The 21,481-nt window shown below is 44.2% G+C and overlaps 1 protein-coding gene across 1 annotated transcript in view; it reads right to left on the reverse strand.

The window, feature by feature from the left end:
• LOC146191365 (glutamate receptor 1-like) overlaps positions 1–21,481 on the reverse strand; it is a 244,493-nt gene that overhangs the window by 156,280 nt on the left and 66,732 nt on the right. The window contains exon 2 of the mRNA XM_084599920.1: positions 597–743. Within this exon, the coding sequence (XP_084456046.1) occupies positions 597–743 (147 nt within the window). The remainder of the gene's footprint in view (positions 1–596; positions 744–21,481) is intronic.

Consider the following 21,481-nt stretch of genomic DNA (forward strand, 5'->3'; position numbering starts at 1 on the left):
CGACTTCGTTCGTTGCCTTCGGATCCGTCTTGCTCTAGTTTCTAGGGACAATTGATGTACGAAAAAGAGATCAGTGTTGACCACTGAGATAATATTCACCACGGTTTGAGATTGGAAACAGTGCTACTGATTCATTAGCCGAATAAGTCATCCAGTGAATGGTGTTTCGTTCATACGCAGGGCTACCCACTCTGACTGCTTAGCAGCTGTGACTTTGTACTGATAATTAAAAAAAGAAACTATATACTGAGATATAAGTGGGCATTCAAAAGAAAAGAAGAAGCGATATAAATTAAATGCTCCGTACTTTCTTAGTCGTGTAGTGGAGAATTGAGAGCACAATATGTATCTACTGCCGACGTCGATGGACACCGTCAATGGCTCGCTAATTTGTCCGAGTAGTTCTCGTTTTGGATAGCGATCATTTCACCTGAATTTTGAAGTAAAGTAAAAAGTAAGGTTAGAGGTGTGACTGTTACCCGCATTTACAGGATTTCTGATGCGCCCCTCGTAACCAAACTCGACGCGCATGCACAAGCTAACGAAGAAACGAAAGTGAGACGAGGAGCTTGCACAGAGGAGAGTAAGTCGCTCACGTTTTTTCGAGGTCTGGTAGGGGTCATCGGAGTCGACAATCTCGGTGTGCGTGGTGACGCCGAACAGGGGGTCTCTGAGGTTGTGGACTTCCACGGCGTGCTCGTAAGCGTAGCGCAGTTCTTCCTGACGAGGCATGAATATCGCCCCTGCAACAAACCACAGTCGATCTTTAGCCAGGCAGACAAAGTGAAACGAAAGAGTGCTTGCACATATTCATGAGAAAAGGTAGCTAGGCCAGTGGAAGACAACCTAGAATGGCAGTTATGATGCTTTGGTCGCGTAATTACTCGATGCTGTCAAAGCCCAATGCAAAGTTATTAGGGCGTTAGGATCATGTCTGTCTTCCCATTTGAAGGACACCAGAATTGCACCTGCGGTTCTGACCTCCTCTTTGTAATAATGAATTCGTATTACGTTCACTTGCATGCTGAGCTGATCCGTTAATGTAACCAGGCTTGTTTCTTTCTTTTTTTTTTTTTTTTTTTGCAGTCCATGGAGGGTATCGAATGTGGCGTAAGAATAATAAACTGATTTAAAGTAATCAGTTTATACGAGATCTTCAGCGAAAATCTCTTAATAATACCATATGTGTTGATTGGCCACTTTACTAAGCGAACCATAGAAAGCAGCAGCGCTTGCGCTGATCTGAAGCTAGGTCGGTGAGGAAAGAGGCCTTTTGAATCGATGCTCTGACGCGATAGGCCGCTTTTTAATAAATCTTGAAGGAAAACATCGACAGCAGCAGATAAGGATATTAGGCTCAGAAATGAAAACAAGAAAAACGCTATCAATAAGGAAAACAAAAGCCAGTGTCCGATATTAAGCAGGCGTAGGGCTATCCGCTGACGCCTATCCAACTTTTCTTTCCCAACCACTCTTTATTTCACTTTTCTGCTTCTAATCCGTGCGTGTTAGTGCCCGCTTTTACTTTTTTTTGGAGGTGGTCTTTTTTTCCTGGCACTGGTTTTAGTTTAACGTAGCTAGGTCTTGTATTTGCAGTCAGGACTGCTTCACTCTTATCGGAGCATATCATGACGGTTAACGACCTCTTTCCAACCTGTTCAGACCACACCTTTTCCATTTTTCCTTTCCGAGACCCAGTCCCTCATCCGCAAAGCAAGGGGCCCACACGTACCAGTCAACGATAACCGCAGCTCTGTGGGACATCATCACTTGTCAAGGTGGGGTAGAGCGAACAACGTTCCACCTTTTGCCAGGTGCAGGGTTCTTCTTGGAAAGGAAATGAACATGTTCTAGCGTTAATGTATCTTCAGATAAAAAAACAAAATGCTTCATGGTGCCTCCAGTATTTGTGGTTTTGGTGCCGCCAAATCACCGTATCCACTTTTTGCTTTCTCATTTCCTCCATAATTATGACCGGACCATAGCTAGCTTGCTAAACTATGTTTATGTTCTTTAGTTAATCGCTATATGGACCAAACCGTGCTTCCATTAATGCCGTAAAAGGAAGAAAATATTTTAATGGCCAATGTGCCAACCGATGTTACAGCATTTTCTTCATTTCTTTGATTAATGTGTTACCACTCCTTGAGTAATTCCAGATTTGTACGCTTATTTTCGGTTAAACGAACTTTCACCGGTACTTTGCACAGTCCCCAGCAGCTCTTCATGGTGGTTAAAACCAGTGCCTTTGCTCTTCTTTCGCCATTCGCGCAAACTGCTTATTCATGTCATTCTTTTTCTACTCACTTCGGAGAGCAAATATTTTTTCCCTGCATTCATTTGATCTTTCGAATGGTCGATACGGTCTGAAATGGAGACCCGAACCAGATTTCTTAGTACACTTTCATTTCCCACTCTCACCATTCACGACGTGATTCAAGTGCTGTCTCTTTTCTCGGCTCCGTAAAGGAGTGGGTATATACGCCCCCCCCCCCCCCCCCCTCTCTTCCATCAACAGCTATAAGCAAAGAAAAACGGATGCTTCAGTATACAAAGGAGTCCAGATGAAGAATCAAAGAAGGAAAAAAGTAACAATCCGGTGCAAATAATAAGAAAGCATCTTCAAACAATGTCCCATTGCAGTATAGCAAAGATGAGATTGCTGTCTCCAACGGGCGAACTATGCGAGATACATCAGAGGTACACTACAAAGGGTTCCGCGATTGAAAGGCATAGAGGCTTGGCGTTGTACAATTTATTTAATTTACACTGGCAAATCAAGCTCCGGATGGGCGGCCACAAATATTTGTGCATTGAACTAAAAGAAACAAGCCCGCACCACAACCAATATTTGCGGCATTTGTTCGAGATATCATGGCATGCTAGTATAACTGAACCTTACAACAATGTGCTCCAAATCTTGTAGGTTCACCGCTTTTTGATTTGCGCCAAGTAAAAAGTAAATGTTCGAGGCATTAGAAAAATCTTGACTAGGTAAAAAATGACAGCGCGAACGTTTTCTGAAAAGAAAGGTCACAATTATTATTATTATTATTATTATTATTATTATTGCTGTTGACAGCTCGGAGTATTCTTTAGTGACTGTCAGCGAAATCTCGCCTCATATAGGCTTATATCTCCGACTTTAGCCAGCGAGAGTTTATCTTAGGTATAGATACGGTTAGGGTATAGTAAAAATATGGACAGTTCGAGCTTAACATTTCGCCAATAATGTATGAGTTACTCACAGCTTACTGTTCATTTGACCGTGCATTTCATTAAGTTAGCATCTAGGTAGATTTGTTAGTAAGTAAAGATTAACTTCTTGATTACTGTCCCAAGTAGTAAGGGGTTCTAGGGTAAAAATCTACAGAGTGACGTCCTCTTCGTGCGTTAGTGGCACGACGTCACGCAAAAAAATATTAATCGTAACATCATAAATTTCAAAGAACTTATCAATAAATTTGGCGATAGCGGATTGGTAAGAAATTATAAAAATAATGCAAAAGTGACTATATGCCAGTAACGTAGGCACAAGATAAAGAAAGACTGACTGCTACGGCTGTTCAAAAGCAAACACAACATAAAATCAGAGAAAAGAAACCCGATGGGGCTTAAATTTGAAAAAAAAAAAGGAAAGCAATGTTGGTGCATGTTGAACTGAATTACAGGGGTGCCAGCGGAAACACAATTGAGTAACTCTTTAAGGATTGATGAATTCACTCTGATGTGAGTTAGGATTTGACCACACTGGGTAAAGAATTGAAAACAGATATGGCTGCAGACGTAATTACTTGCTATAGTAAGTAATAGCAGTTGAAATAAGTTTGTAACAGTCAGTAGCACTCATTTTGTATGATAGACGCACGGAATTCATTCATGGGTTAATTATACGAGCGCAGGAAATAGTGCTGCTAATTTGAGCTTAAACTGAATGTCTGCCACATACTAATGTTTAGTCTACAAGTGTGTGAGGGGGAAAAGCTGCATGGAACAAAAGGATTGTACGAATTGCATGATTTTACAAAAGAGGAAAGCGCGAAACGTGACTTTTACATGTATTCCAGGATGCAAATAGGCACTTTGTAGTATGACTATGTATAAAATAATAGTAAAAGAAACAAATAATATGAAGTTAAAAAAAAATGACGTATTATGATTAATGCACGAATAAAAAAACAGTTTTTGATGCTGTGAATCTAAAAAATAAATGGTGGAAACCTAACCTCCTTTATGAGTATGGCGTGACAGTGTTAATGGCGCCCGTCAGCGACTCCGGCCCTTAAGGATCCTGGCTTGCATACATGCGCCTAACTCCTCGCTTAATCACTAATAACTTAATTTGTGTCTATGTTATCATGCATATACTAACTAGCATGCATTAGTAACCTACCATATTAAATTAAATGCAACCCGGCATACATTAGGGCCCGCTTTGAACTTAGCCGTACTAAAGTTCCTGCGGGGACTAATGTCAGCCTGCCTAACTCAGTATCAAAGGGCAGACGATTGCTGTCTTCCAATCTTACTCTCCTATCTCATAGGCGAAGACCGAGTTGAAAGAGCTGCCAAAATAACCATGTCACGTGGTCTGATGACGTCACACCAATTGGTGGCCACTAAGTGTACAGTGACGTCATCGACCAACTGCCGCCTACCAGAGGCGTGCCCGCGATGTTTCGCAAAGCCGACGTCGGATTTTCTGAAGAACGAGACATTTAACTCTGACGCGCTGACATTACTTCGTCTGCAGTTACAACGAAACACTATAAGACTAGTTTTTTGACAGTTAGTCTTAAGTAAATTTCCTTTTTACAGGAATCTAGTCCTATAAACGTCATCACTAAATTTACATTGAAGACTAGAAACGTCACCATTAGCATAGTGTTAGGTTTACGGTTAGGCTTGGTTTAAGGCTAAGAGTTTGAATAAAAGCGTCTGGTAATAATACGCACAAATGGCTAAGATTCAATACAGTTAACCGCGGGTTGGTCCGTCGTTGTTGCAGTTGGCGTCTTCAAAACACTAAGGTACCCTTAAAACGGTTGCTAGTTTGACGGCCGGGAAAAAGAAATAATTCAATAAAATAAATAGTTCGGCATTGGAGTTTCAACCCATGGCCTCGGCGCGCCAAGCAGGCCCGCAACGAATAGGCGGCGAAGAGTGCCTGCTTGGTTCAACTGTTTCAGAGGGGAACTTAGTGAACGCTTTGCGTAACGTATGCCTTCCTGATGTGTGTTTGAAATACGTATTGATGTGGCAGTACAATTAATCCTTAAATGCAACCGGAGAGTGTGGAGGCTGTGCCTGCGTAGTGATTGATAACGGCAAGTCTGCCGCCTTAAAGCACTGAGTGAAATAAATACAGCTTGGTTTGATTTGATTAACGGTTTTTAACTTCTCAAAGCTACTCAGGCTATGGGAGTAGTGGAGGGCTCCGGAATTTCGACCACCTGGGGTCCTCTAACGCCCACTGACATCTCTAGCACACGGGAGCCTTTCTTTTCGCCTTCACCAAATAGCAACCGTCGAGGCCGGGATTCGATCCCTCACCATCGGGCACAGACGTCGAGCGCCCTAACCACTGCCCCGCCAAGGCGGGTCAAATTAACACAGCTGAAACCTTCAATGCAACTCGACTGCGTCTTGCTCAGAACTCAAAAACTCTCGCAGATATCTGATATGTAGCGACAAAATTCAATATCGCCGTCCAGGTGTGCAACAAGCACGCAAACACAGTATAACACAGTATAATGAATTTATAAACATTTTGCTACAAAATGACGGCCACAGAAAGAGAGATGCTTTCGTATTCTCACAGGTAAGCAGCCCTAAGAGTTCGTATCAAACTTTTGGTTGGTTGGGTTCTTGTGTTTAACGTCCCCAAAGCGACTCAGGCTAGGCTATGAAAGACGTCGTAGTGGAGGTCTCCGGAGATTTCGACCACTTGCGGTTCTCTTACGTGCACTGACATCACCCAGCACACGGGCGCCTTGCTTTTCGCCTCCACCGAAAAGCGGTCGCCGTGGCCGGGATTCAAACCCATATCCTTGGGCACAGTAGTCGAGCGCCGTAACCACTGCATCACCACGGCGGGGTATTCGAACTTTTTTACGTTGGTAAAAGTTAAATTTTGTTTATGATCAGGTCAATATTATTACAAGCTTTAATAGTTCACGGTTCTATTAAACTAATAAAAGACCTGCATCCAACGGGTGAATAAGAAAAAAAGCTGCTTAGGTTTCGTCCGATTACTTAATGGCCGATAAGTTTTCAATCTTGGTTCAGGCTAGTGCACGTGGCGTCCAAATTGTGTTCTGTTAATTTTAATGAGCAGGGTGTTGGGTAAAGCTTTGGTTTCGTATGAAGGATGCTAGCGAAGAATTTAGGCGTAATTGGTTAATCTTCATGTTTTAGTAAAGAACTGTTACGAGATGTCCGTAATTCATTCGGCAATAGGTGCGTAGATAATGTGTTGCAATGGGGCTGCTTTTCACTGCTTAGTCCTATATCAGTCTTCTTAACAGAAATGTAGAAAATGTAAATGAGATAACGTGTAATATGCCTGCATTTGTATTTTCGTACTTTACACGGTCTTCGGGTTTCCACACAGAACCCTCACTGCTTCATAAAAAGCAAGAAATCACGTTCCTGTAGCTTTTGGCAGGACTCATACACATATGAGACAGCAATATTCACTATACCCGGTTACGAATGACTGCGAAATATACTGGAACTTCGCTGGCGAAGGAAATGAAAGAAACTGAGTGAAACAATAATCGGCGACAACGTTTTCGGCAAATCTTTTACCTAAACCATAAGAACCACCTTCGTTTTAACAGGCCGCTCTATAAAGCGGAACAATGCTTGCAACCTTATCAACGTGCAGCTTTGATATTCCTCACCCCGATCGGTGCTTCAAAAGATTTAGCTGCGACACGTAGAATCAAAAAGACTGCTCCTTCATAGTTACTCGCTGAGTGGTATAGCGAAACGCCCGAACTCTCTCTTTCTCCATAAAAAAAGAAGAAAAAAAAAAGCGAAGACAACACATAGAAACGTCGAGGAACCGTGCACAAGTGCTGCAAAAACAGCTGTTGCGATATTGAAACATCCGTTCGCGTGTTAAGGGAAACTCTCCGCGCCAGAATTCGAATGCGCGTGGAGCATACAGACAGGCTTGAGCCCCGCCGAAAGACAAATGAGGGCCGTCGGTCGTCCAACAGCAGACCGGGAAGTAAATTTTGGAAATACAGTCTGAAAAGATGAAAACTTAAAAGTAAAAGAAAATGACGTGCGTAAAGGAAACAGACACAGGGAGGTTGGCTGAAAAGGGAATGGGAAGGAAAGGTTTTGAAAGAGTGTCGAGAGCAGTGCTTTTGCAAGGGTTCTTTCTCCGAGGCATGTCAAATGAGCCGTGAATGTTGCGCGCCTTCAACGGTCCGGATCGGGTGGCGGTGGCACAAGCTCTGCGCATGACGGGTCCTGCAAGCTGCCGCAGCCTGCTCGGCAGTCGATAGCGCAGGTGGACGGTTTTCAAGTGTGCAAGTAAAATAGACGCAGCGCGAAAAAAAAAAAAAAATATAGGCGCCGTTGGGGTTCTGCGCAGGCTACAGACGCCCGGTCTCGCTCCTTGACGGGCCGCATTTCCTGCGGCGTGCGCAAGCCTAGAGGCGAAATTTCGTTTATGCCAGCGCGTGTTGTGCGTCTTCCAGTCGATGCTGAAGTTTTATAGGAAGGAAAACCGAGCACAGCGCATGGGTGCAGAACGCGTGCGGGGAACGAGGAGGAGGAAGGCCAAACCGTAGGATGGGGAGGAGAGTATTAAAGAACGCAGAAATGGCACACGCACACATGGAAGCGGGAACTAATTGTAAATGGTTTGAGATTAAAAAAAAAAATATAATTTTAGAAACTTTAAAGACGATTACGATACTTCTTGAGCGAAAATTTGAGCGCAGCTACCTGAACGGTTTTTTCGATATATTCAAACAAATATTTGAGAAATGCTTGCTTGCCTGCTTGTATGTATGTATGTATGTATGTATGTATGTATGTATGTATGTATGTATGTATGTATGTATGTATGTATGTATGTATGTATGTATGTATGTATGTATGTACGTACGTACGTACGTACGTACGTACGTACGTACGTATGTATGTATGTACGTATGTATGTATGTACGTATGTACGTATGTACGTACGTATGTACGTATGTACGTACGTATGTACGTATGTACGTACGTATGTACGTATGTACGTATGTACGTATGTACGTATGTACGTATGTACGTATGTACGTATGTACGTATGTATGTATGTATGTACGTACGTGTACATACGTACCTACGTACGTACGTGCAGTTACAAAGCACTCGATTTTTCGCATGTTCCAAAAGGAATTTTTCACAAGAACAGAAAAAATGACCTACGAGCGCCTAGCGTTCAGTATTGATGGAATGAGACGCAATTATACACCGCGGAACCGTTCACCTCACATCTACGTCCTCGTCCTCTTCAGTGCGCTTCCGCGATGGAATCGCCGCAGCGTTATCTTTACGGCCCGTTCACACTTGCGACTAGCAGCGGTCGCGCGACCCTTTTGGTCGAAAAACGGCAGTCGCAAATGGTCGCATCGGTCGAAAAGCGACTGCCGCGTGCCGATCGGGCACTGCTCGAATTTCTAGTCGCGCGACTACTAGTCGCAAACCATTTCACCAATCAGCGAGGTCCCGGAGTACTCGATCAAGCACCTTCTCAATGCAATTAAAGAATACCCCTACCTTTTCAACAAACGGCACCCGGAATGCAAAGGCAGGGAGAAGGATATGGCCTGGGAGGAGATTGGAAAGATATTCGGACTATCCCATGAACTTTTGAGAAATGGGTTTTTCACGCAGGCGCAGCATTTTATATTGACACCACGGTGATTGACACCGTCTATTCGTCGTCGGCGTTCTCCTGGAAACACGAGAGCGCGGCATGCGCACGGGCTCGCCTGAAGAAGCTGAAGTGTCTGCTACCGACGTTCGCTGTCATCGCCCACCAGCTCTCCTTCTCCGAACTGTGCCTGACGTACTGAAAGGTGAACCTGAGGCAGGTGGCGCTGATAGCGCTCGAAAAGAGTTTTTCCAGGGGCGTCGTCGTTGTTTCTGCACCGAGTGCGCTGCAACTGCTCGCGCGGCCGCAGCGCACATCAAAACGGCGACGACGTCCTCCTCCTCCTCATTTGAATCTTCAAACATGATGTTTTGCGGGCAAAATTAGAAATATGTGGGACGAGCGCAAGGATGGCGCAAACGTTTCGCGTCGAAGCAGACTGAAAAACCGCGCGAACGGCGTCAATCCCGGTGGTTCTTGTTCGGAACGAGAACAGAACGAGAAGGCGACAGTCGCAAGTGTGAACATCGGTAGTGGCGAGCTCCACTCCTCTGGTCGCAAGTGTGAATTGACCTTTAGAGTTGTTACGTAGCTTTTGACCAGAAGAAGCAGGATACGATTTGTTCGCAGTAATAGGCTCCAGATTAGTGCTTTTGCCTTAATACAGATGCAGAGATTCAAAATATAGATATAATAATACAGATATACTAATACAGGACAGAGATACTACTATAAATATGTTTTTAATGTCCGCAAAATTGTGTCCATTAAATAAGAAAACGATTATTTTTCGAATTTTTCGCCCTCCTGCGATGTTAATAAGGGACTACGGAAGCTGTATTACGCGGGCGTCGATGTGTACACCATATCATGTCCGGAGGGTACGTCTTTCACTAGATTGATTAGCTATAGGAATCTAACGCAGAGGAGATCCTGTACATATTACCAGACATCATAAATATATACATTGCTTACGAAAAGCATATATATTGACAAAGCGTCATGATGTTTTTACGCCTTCTTTGTTGAAGTTTAACAGGCCGAACATGGACCGTCATTGTACGGCAGGTTTTCTTCTCCTTCGCAAAATTACCCCTAACTACTCCAGACCCTCGACTGCAATGACAACTGCAACCAAGGTTGTTCTTCGTACAATCTGGATAAGCCTGTACGAATTGCAATGCCCAAAGTGGACAAATCCCGCTAGCCATTTTACTGGTGAGGTTGTTGCGAATACATGACGGAGTCAAGAACGTCTTTTCCGGATGGACATGCAAAATACAATTACACGGCTATCTCTGAAATCCTTCCTTGTACGAGGAACACATTTGGCAAACGAGGAAGAGCTTATTGATGCGGTCTTTTACTCATTTGAGCTGTCTAAACCGCAAGACCTTGGGCTACTTCTCTAATTTCTTGCCAATGAGTTTCCAGGTAGAAATCCAGGACTTCTATAGTGAATCGGCGTTCGTCCTATGTGCGGCATTTGAGCGGTGTGCCGCACACTGGGTAATAAAAACTTGCGCATGCTGTTATTCCTAAACCTTCTTTCGTTTGAAAGCATTAAAAAGGGATTCAGTTTGGTCGTACCGACAACGCGACTCTTTGCTCCAGAAAAAAGTGAGCATTAAAGGAACCATTTTGCAGTGATGGAAATTTGATAGGGATTTCAGAGTATCATTTTCTCATTTATTTCTTGCTGCTCGAAGCCTCTGTACAGCCTACTTGGTTTAAAAGAAAATGAAAAGATAAACATAAGCAAAAGTGATCGAAGAAACATAAGACGTGCTTCCTGTTCTTTCTTCGGCGGTCGTCTCGGCATCTTTCTACCTTAACTCATAAATAATGAACGATTCCGAAATATGTGAAGGTCACACTTGCAGCCAACGTCTCTGGAAGCTGTGGCTGAAGGGAAGAAAAGGCTCTGGACCTCAAAGGGCCACTTAACGTCAGCGCTGAATGGAAGGCCAATTTGCTCAGCCGTGGAGAAAACAAAAATTCAAAAAGAATAAAAAAATAAACATCAACGGCCAGGAAGTCGGGGGGGAAACGAAAGATCGTACAGGGCGGTTTGCGCTGGCGGGATCTATCAAGAGCGCTAGAGAGAGGGATAAAGATGTAGAGAGAAAAGAGAATACAAGATACAAGAAAAAGAGAAGGGTAGGCGTGGAGGTTGGTCACTTTGCGGAGATGAGCACGTCTTAATATAACGATCGAGGTCTGTAATTTCTCCAGTAGTCAGGAGAGTTGCATCAGTGGAAGGCAGACCCTTTTCTTTCCTTTTCTTATCTTCTCCGTCAAAAGAAGACAGACGGCAGCTCAAATGTTCAGCTTTTTTTGTGTGTGGTGGTGACTGTTTGGGTTGCCCCTCCCCGTTTTCCTCATTTCTTGTGCCGTGCGAACAAACAGGGTACAAAATTTGCGATACATTCGCTACATAATGTGCCGTCGCGAAAGCATACAGCCAGTGGCTGAACGGAGCTGCCGCTCGCAAAGCAGGGCCAGGTTTGAAGAGTCAGTCGAAACAACCGAGGAAAAAATGGAAAGAAAAATATTAAACTGAAGCCTAGAGCAAGAAGAAAAAGAAAACACGGGGCCGTAAAGAGACTTCTGGTACTAAAAGTAGATGTAAAATCACGGCGTTTTTCGACGCCGAAGTGAACAGTCGAAAGGCTGCTGTTTTGCCGCCAAGAGGTAGATTTGGAAGGTGGAAGGGGGGGGGGGGGAGGGGGGATGCGTATGAATGCAGAGAGGTCGAAAACAGAGACGAGGGAGAGAGAGGAATAAAAAATGGTTGCTTGAAACAACACAACGATAGCGAGCGGCTACACGTACATAGTGGGCCTCTTGGTACCGGCCGTGGCATAGCTAGCATCCAACGCGGCTGGGTCATATATTATTCACCGTAGACTCCGAAAGGGCGCCCGATGGCTCGACTGCGCGTGCACAGTGCCTCGCCCGACTCGGAGCCTAGGGATGGGGGTATTGCCCGTTCGGTTTACAGTTTTATGGCCACGTTACACGCTGCCGGACTTCCCTTACAGAGCGGACGCGCCGACTCTTTCATTGCGTAGGTTTTTTGTAGCCTCCGCCCGGAAAGCATCCCGTGCGGTGCGGGACCCTTCCGGACGTGGCACAAAACATCGTGATGCCTCCATCGGTTTTGTTGCAGCACAGGGAGCGATTGTCTGACTGGCCTCTGTTTTGGAAGTTCTGAAGTTTGTTTCCATTTCCTTGTTTTTACTTCTCTGTCTCTTTACCGGCGTTCAGAAATGTGAAGGGTCGTGTGAGCATAAAGGCCAGCCGCATCCTGGCACGACGTGCCTCAATGTTTTGCACGCAGCCTAAGGCAAATGTCAGTTTTACGTGGTGAGGGCAGTGCAGTGACATGCGTAATAGAACCGGACCCTATATCGTTCCGTGTCGATTACTGGTAAAGGGAAGCGGACAAAAACAAAACAAAAACGGAATTACAATGAGGAGCACGAATCCAAAACTGCTCTAGAATTGACATATAGTGTAATGTATATGTGAGTCCTGCTCCCCACTGGCAATGTGTTCCTGCAGCGCACACCGCGCACACAAGAATCAAATAATATCCCAGGATTCTATCGGATGTTGCCGTTCGCGTTCAATTGATCGCGTTGCGTTTTACACACCAGAAACTTCCGCAAAAGACAACCGATGAAATCGGCTTTTAAATCAGACTTAATTCTGCTTAGTTTGATTGGATTGATTGTTTGAACGAAGCATCGAATTCGTCGGCGTTTGCCGCTCTTTTCTCCACATGAGTGAACCGCTTCATCAATAAAGAGCGCGATAGGGAAGTCATGTGTAAACCCGAGGGCATCTAAGGACTGACACGACAGTAGGAAAGGGTTTCCGGAGAACAATGGACTCAGAGATCAGCTCTTTCTTTCATCTGGTTCTCTCGACTACTGTCGTTTTCCTGGCTGACTGACAAACACGTTCGTCTCTGCACTTGTTAGACAAACATATCAAGTTTCATAACCGCGGAATAAAATTCTTTAAGTGCATCAAACCTTTCTTTTTTTTTTTTTTTCAGCATTTTCCATACGCTCCCGTCTTTTCAAAGCATATAAAAAATCTGTATTACATATCTTCCTTGTTTCTAACAAGGAAGATATGTTACTCAGAAGAGCGTGATTGAAGGCCAGTTGGTGGAACATCGTAAAAAAAAAAAAAAAAAAAGAGAACCGTACGAACAACAGGGCGTAGGCAGGGACATTTGTCGGCGAAGTTGATGCTATATAGTTAAAGAAATAATGTAATGTTTTTTTTTTGTTTTTTTAATTACAAATTTTATTTATAAAATGGTCTTACCGGTCTTACCGGCAAGTATTCACAGTTGCATTGGACACCTCTGTTGTTCACTATTCGTAAGCCAGTGGATGGGAAAGGTTTTTTTTTTCATATACGTCAATGAAAGCGTGCCAGCTGGAACCTATTCCGACTGCATCTCGTCAGCGTTTTTTTCCTTGCGAAGAGCTAATTTCATTAATCAGTCACCGTGCATTCTAACCAGTGAGTTGAGCGCCGGCATTTAATAAGAAATGGCTAAGATAGGAGGCACCCATGCTGGTTTGAATGGGTCATTATGCCATGGGCCAATTCTGATTGACTCTAGCGATCGTAGGCGGTATTTTGCCTTCAGTTCGCTGTAGTCTACGCGTACATGAGATCTATGCACCACCACAGACTAATTGCGCATTCAAAGGTTCGTTAATGAACCCGTGCGCAATGAGCCGGTGTAACGTCGAAGGTATTCGCTCCTGGAGATTGTGAAACCGATCGTCATTTCCCGAGTTTTCCTAATCTCCATATAATGGCTTATTGATGTGCGACAAAGCGTCATTCCTGAATTGATATCTGCAGTCTCCATAACGATCATTTCGTTCTCCCTGAACATGGTGAATAGATCAGGGGGTGCAGGTCAGGGTTCTTGCCTGACACCAGAAAGTTACCCGTCCTTGAGCAAAAAAATGCTTTCAGTGTAAACTCAAATCCCTGAAATCGCCAACTACGTAATTACTTCGAGACAAAAGGAAAAGGAATGTGCTTTTGATCGATACTCAATCTGCATCTAGTAGAAAACCTAGCGCTGATTAGCTTTTTAATAAGCTTTCAGCACAGTGGGCTTTATTTAGTGAACTTCAATTGAAAGCAGCGGCAGCAGATGTGAGAATGTTGGAACCTGGTGATTAATAAAAGAGCAACTTGATAAAGGATATTTCAGTCGATCATACGATCTGATATGACAAATCTGCATGTGTGGTTTATTGGCTGTACTACATTTCAATATTGCACGGGCTGCTTTCTCATGACATCTTGAATTAAGTTTGGAGCTGTTTAGAGAGTGCAAGTGGATTGCTTGCTGGTGGTGGGCGAAGCCTCGCAGATGAGAGAGGCCTTAGTACAGGGGGATGCTTCAGAGAAAACATGTTCTGAACCCGGGGATGCCTGAAAGTAACCCTGATCTGCTAGGGGTACTGGGAGTATGTCCAAAAGTTGTACAAGTCCGCACAGCAGAACCGGGTTAATTGGAGAAATATGGGAGAGGCCTTCGCCCTGCAGTGGGTATAGTCAGGCTGATGATGATGATGAAGTGCGCACAGACGAAGGCTACTTTTCATCGACAGAGGATTGTACTGCTATAAGAATAAAACAATTTAACCAAGAAAAACAACTGCACTAATCAAATAATGAATGAATGAGCAAGAAAATAAAAAAAATTGGTTAAAGTGGAGAACCTTAGTCGAAAATGTAAGCACGTCTGACAGTAACGCGTAGCGTCAACCGAGTAGATATGTACGCATTCGATAAAAATGAGTCTATGCGTCGAGAATGGAGGTGTATGTGGTATGTACGGTTTATGAAGCCTTGGTCTGGTTTTCTCAGCGCGGCAAGGATCAATAGCCAAGGAACGAGACTGAAATGGCAGTTGGATTCGGAAGCTTAGGCGTGTCTCTTTGGTACCTGAAACTCGACCATATTTTCTATCTTTTTACCTGAAGATCAATCACAGAAAGGCGGTAAACTTGAAGCAAATAAATCATGGTTCTCTAAAAGACGAAACACTCAGCAAACAATTGTTTGTTAAGCCACAATGTGCAGTCACATAGAGTTCGTTGGAGGCTCCACAAAGAACTAAAGCGAATATTCGCTTATTGGACAATTTTATCGGTTCTACGCGCTAAACCATGCGGAAAGGTGCCATCTAACGTACATTCATCAAGTGTGGTCAGTGGACACATTATTATGGAGTAGCAACGGCATGAAAAGGGCAGAAGGGAGCCGTAAGGGAGCCGTAAGAAAGACGTAAGGGAGCCGTTTGTTGTGCAAACATATCCGGATTAACTTAAATAGTTGTCACTTATGTGACCTGCTCGTGTATATTTTGGCGTATCCGTGAAATACCGCGACTTGCCTTGAAAATGGCACTACCATCACAAAGTGTAAATTGGGATCGTGCCAGTCGTCGAAGCATGGGTTGCACACTAAAATGTCACTAGAGAGTGAATAGCTTGCGTTACTCTCTTGTGTTACTCCCAAGAGAGTAACGCAAGAGGGTAAACTGTGCGAAACATGCCCCAGTGCACTTCCAGTCAAGCGTATGTAGTGTTATATAAAAGGTAAGGATGGTTCACCTTGAAGTCAATTCCTGTGTTGCTTAAGGTTACGATCAGCGTGGTGTCGAAATTCTGTTTTATATAAAAGCTCTTGCACAACTCTCAGCAGTAAGTTACAAAAAGTAGAAGGAGAAAAAGAGAGAAATAATGCTTTATTCCTGGCTTTTTTCAACCGCTTGTTGGTAGCGGGCTTGCCGCTTGAGGACAAGTTAGTCTTGTATGTTGATGCGAGCCAAGCACACAATGCACTATGGAGTACGTAGGAGTACCCATGGGTAATCTGGTGATAGTAGGGCTTATGGACCTTCAATCATATAGTGAAATATGCAGTCGGCTATCTTGCAGACAAGATTTTAAAGTGTCAGCTCAAGTACTGTGATAGAAGCTTCGCACAGGCTTCAGGAATCTTCAAGCCTGCGGCCGCTCTCAGAGCTTATCTTCTTTTATACATGACTTCCCGATGCTCTGAAATCAAACGATCGCGAACTTAAATTAAACAAACAAAAAGCGAAGTGCCGCCAACCTACTCCCTAGCTGCTTGGCCTTACTTGCTGTCAATTTGTTTGCTGCCTAGCGCGGATGGATGGCGCAAGTGGCTCAGAAGGAACTAGTCCCTCTATTTCTGATCAGAGTAACAGTGGTTTCGCCTCGTAGGCCGATTAGAGCCGCCTGTGCGCGTGTCTGTGCACGCCGGGCATGGTCGGCCAAAAAGCGGCGGAAGCCGGCAGACCGATGATGTACGAGCGGATGCGACAATGTAGCCGTGACAGCGGGAGACGCCGTCCATTGCCACTGAATTATCGGAGGACCCTCACATCTGTGTGCGCTCCTTTGTGTGTTCGGCAGAAGGGGGGGGGGGGTAGGGGAAGGGGGGATGGTGTTTTGCAGCTGCATAACACTATCGCGAAACGAAAGCTTCGTATGGGTCGACAGCGTGCTTATAAAAAACGGAGGAGTAGACGACGGTGGAGCCATCCAGGGTTGGAAAAGTGGCTTATTGCTCGTAAGACTACACGAGTGCAAAAAAAGTTTTAATGCAGTTTTCTGCAGTCACAATGAGTCTGTGATGTCGTCTCTTCGTGTAGAGTAAAATGAGTAAATGGCTTTGAAAACCCATTTAAAAAAATGAAATATCTTGAAAACACCGTGAAGTGTGAGCATAGTAGTCATTCAGGATCATGGATAGGCGATGGAAATGTTCGCTCTTGCCCATTCTCGCCCGCTATGAAAATTGGTTGCGCATAAGTAGGGAGGCATTACTCATCTGAAGCGTAGTTTGTGTGTGTAGGTTGTACATGCCTTGATACTTGGCGCCTGCTTTGAGAACATCCCCTGGCAGATGACTGAAAGCAAAGCCGCCGTACCACTGTTACTCCATAACTTAGCATGAACGAGCACTTGCACGCGTAACACGGCCCATCAAGCCAAGAAAAGAAATGAGGGGTACCTCGCATAGCAGATGTATCAAACAGCGGGAGCTTCAAAAAGCCTCGGAAATCGCATTTAATAATGGCTATAATTATGGTTTAAAATAGCTATTATCACGCTTATTACACTCACTAGAACCTGTAATTTATGTAAGGTGCTGGCACGTGCCGATGTAACGCAAAACTAGCGGCCAGCAGGTGACGCTGTTTGAGTACAAGATAGAAAAAGAAGCGGGGAGGTGCACAGCCTTCATTTCGCGGAGTGATGTAGCTTTCGCCGAACCCGCGGCTCCCATCGCACTTTAGTGAGCCCCAGTTTGCACAATAAACTTGTAGCCTTCATTGTTCTTAAAAACCACCGTGATGCTCCCCGTGACAAAATAGTGCTTGGATTTTTTCGAGTATATGCAACTGAGAGTACATACTACAAGCAGGAGCACAAAAGACGGCTGATAAATTACCAAGTATGAAGGGAAGGCCTTGACCCTAATCCCCACACATGCAGCGCATGCGAGGTTGCTAGGGGATGACTATCGTTGATTCGCAACCGCCACCTACGGGAGAATCATCGCTATGTTTCCAGAGGGTATGTCAATGCGTCAGTGTTAAAGTCCTTCTTCTCTTGGAAACACGGAGTTGGCCTCGAGGTAGTTGGCGTTGCGAGCATAAAGTCCCGAGCATGCCTCTGACAGGTGCAAGTTGGCAGTGACATTGTCATGTACCAATTGGCCAAGTTATGTGATGTCGCGAGACTGCTTGAAATGGCCGTGGTTGGTAGGAGTTGCCCACTAGGATGTTGCTTTAGATATACGAGGATAGGATAGGAGTCAAGCTTAGGGGTTCCTTGAATCTCTAATCAGTCGCGATATTCATGGGCAGCGCAGGAATGTCCGTATAACACCGTGCTAAATAGGGGCTTTATATCTATCTCTAGTGGTCTTTCACATAATGTGATTGCTTGCGACTGTATGCTGATATGTCTATGTGAGGGTATAGAGGTAAAATTAAGGGATTAATGACTAAGAGATTAGAAAAGTGCATATACACGAATAGGGTCCGCAATCGGAACGACAGACGAGAGCCGCTATTGCTGTAGCGCCATATATCCTTGAAAGCGGAGCTATAAGTGTCTTCTTTTCTCGACAGACATGTGGAAAACTCGCTACTCGAGTTCGGGATCAGTGACGCAAGAAAAACAGCCTGGCTTTTAGACACGGAAGAAATGCGGCATACTCGTAAGTAGGCAAACGGGTAGAAACGGGAGAGCGTGAGTGCTCAACCGAGGTAAGCATATACAAGTACACAGAGTAAACCGTATTTGGGAACGGAATGTCAGTCCAGCTTACGATGTAATTTTTCATGCCTGCTTTTGGCGTACTGCTAGAAAGGCAAGAAGCGAAGGGCCACATTTTAGTAATAGACTAATATTGCATAAGCTAGACCAAAACTGTTGGCGTGAGAATGATAGATGATACCACATCTATTAGTTTTTTGGCTTTCTTTACCGTCCTTGACGACCCTTTCTGATACTCGTTAATGTTTACTTTCATTTGTATGCATAGACCCTAGTGAAAAACATCGTATGAGTCACAATAACCTCATATGGATTTCTCATACTAAGCTCCTACAAATCTCATTAATTCTCATATGTTTCTCATATGATGAATGTCTTTAGTATGAGATTATATGATATTTGTATGAGATTAGTTTGAGTTTAGCATGAGAATTTGTATGAGGTTATTGGGCTTTTTACTTGGGGATCGAGCCCCAGTACTGTCTTTCATGACAGTGGAAGTGAACGCAGAGGCCAATATAATGTGTGGCTCATATTTCTGACTATTTGTCTCTACCCCCCCCCCCCCCCCCCCCTTCCTGCCTTGCTATACTTGCAGTCGTGAGAGCCTTTCGGCTTATTTCGTATAACTAAATATGCATGCAACTAGACTGCTTCTTGCTGGATGCGGCCGAGGCTTGGAAAAATACGCGACCAACAAGCTTGGTAAGCACGGTGTGTACGCAATAAGGGCCTTCTTTTCCGTCATTTCCTCTTTTTAGCCACAGCTTTTTCAAAAACGGGGAACACAACAGAGCGCATTGGCATCAAGTTAGTCCTCCTGGTTTGCTATACATCGCTGGATATATTACTTATAAGGTCATTTGTTTGCGCCCTTGTGTCGGCATCCACGCTTCTTGCTATTGCAGAATCGATGTTAATGCTTACAATTTGAAACTTGCAACATAGCTCCACTTTTTTCTTTGCAGACATGGGACAGCGTACGAAAATGAGCGTGTAAATAAATTACAAGTGTAACAATGTACCTCGATCACTTCTGTCTTTCTTTTTTTGTTATGATTTGAGAGAACAGATTAGGACACCTGCTTTACCAGTCACGTACAGTTGGGATTTGTAACAGGAAACCAATGGCTCGTCGCGTTGCCTTAACGCGAAGGGACAGCTCGCTTTTTCCCAGAAGCTGTTTTATTTTAGCCCTTTCACCGCCGTGCATGGGCGGTAATAGCAGATTGCTTCGCACGATAAGAGAATAAGCACAACAAAAATGCAAACAAAGTACCATGATCTTTTTTCCCCCGTTCGGTGGGTGGTAATGCAGGTGATTGCAACGTCTATCGAACATGTGCCAAGAAAGGTAACGGGAAATTACGTTATTCGTTCTGATGGTGCAATAAGATAGCGTAATCTGATGCCGTTAGTAGGTGCATAACTAGTCCTTCTCGCACCGAGACGGCCGTCATTTCTGACGCCGGCTTTAGCGAGTGGTTGGCACCACCTTTGGGCTGACAAAACACCTGGTGTTCAAAATAAGAGCCTGAAATATGAAGCGCTGAGGTTAAAATGAGTATGAAGAATTAGTGTTAGTGTGCAGCATAATGCAGTCTCACTCGTCTTATGATTACCTCCCCCCCTATAGCGTTGCGCCAGAATCTTTCTTGCCCGTCAGCACTGATTGTACCTCTTGTGTCTTTAAGGAGTTAATATGCTTTCTTCGTAACCTTCTTCCCGTCCTCTCGGCCGCCATGTCCACATTAATTAATTTCAACACAGCACTGCTGGTGGCTCAAGGTGCTGGAATGTGCAAATTTTTCATTAGCATAACTATTGGAAAATTTGTAAAGAAGGGCAAAAAGTGCCTTGCTGGTTTTGAGTATCTGGCTGCACTCAGCACTTTTCATACAAAGACGTAGATGTGAGGCTTACATATGTCTTATGATGCCATACACGTGAAAACAAAGGCAAAATAATTCGAACAACGAATTTCTCCGAGAAAATGTCTAATTAGCATTTAAATCCTACTCATGAAAGCATTGTTATATTATTTATTTATTTGCTTGCAGTACAAATCATATTTTTCCTCACATTATGGTACGCCGAAAGCAAGTCGCGCCTGTGGTATGGGGCATGAGAAAATAAGTTTTCGTGTTAAAAAGATGCATTCTACTGGAGCTCATCAATGAGAACAAAGCACTGGCACTAACCAAACAGCTCGGAATGAGCCTAAGGGCGGAGCTCAGAACGATGGCAGGAACATTATAGGGACGGCATTAAAGGACATGATCAGGGCAGTGTGCATCAGATCGTGAAAGCGGAGCTGGAGGTAAGATGTCGAAATTTACTTGCGAGGGAGATGCAACGCGTAGAAAAAAACAACATATGGCATCGTATAGCCACAGATCTTACGCTAACGGGATGGTAACGGAGCAGGGAGTGCCAGAGAACCAGGTAAATGTATGAGGTTGGGAAATCAGCACGGTTCGGGTAGAGACGATAGGTAAGTAAATCGGAGGAGACTCGGATAGGCTCTTTTGCTGCAGTGCACTATACCTGACTGCCGTCACGTTAGCAGTTGGGACACGTACTCTAGTAAGCAAGGCTAGATTTCGCGAGACGCTTGTAAGCTCTCGCACGAAATTTCGCTGTTTGAACAATTGCTTATTGTTTCCTTCAGAATATATTTGTTTACTTGCTTCCTGTTATTGTTATAGCTAATTCGCTGTTCAGTAAAAAAAAAAAGGAAGAATCAGAGCTCTTCCCATTACCATTTAGCCACCTTAATGGTTATTGAGGTAAGGGGCTCCTTACCTTTAAACATGTGTTTATGGAAAGTTAGCGCTCCTCAACCACTTTCAAGCTGCAGTATTCAGGTGTCCATCCTCTGTTCTTACGCAGGGTGGTGAAGTGCGCACAGGGAGCATGAAACTAATGTACGGCGGATCTACGGTGGAATGGTGAAGGTTAACCAAATTTGCACCCCTAGTAGTAAGGCTTACGATTTAAAAGTAACTAGCGTATATTAATACTTGCATATAGAATAACTGTTGTGACTACGCCTAGTCCTGAAAATGTACTTGGAACATGACAATAATGCTGATATCTCTTGGAAGAAGGCAGCAGAGCAGGTAAAAACACAAAACATAAGAAGCCCACACAAACACATGCTTTGAAAGCTAAACATTTCGACAGATTTGCCTGTCTGGTTGGGTTGATAACATTCCACCCCCTC

This window comes from Amblyomma maculatum, chromosome 4, assembly GCF_055883805.1.
Source record: "Amblyomma maculatum isolate TAMU_Amacu chromosome 4, ASM5588380v1, whole genome shotgun sequence".
NCBI classification, from domain to species: domain Eukaryota; kingdom Metazoa; phylum Arthropoda; class Arachnida; order Ixodida; family Ixodidae; genus Amblyomma; species Amblyomma maculatum.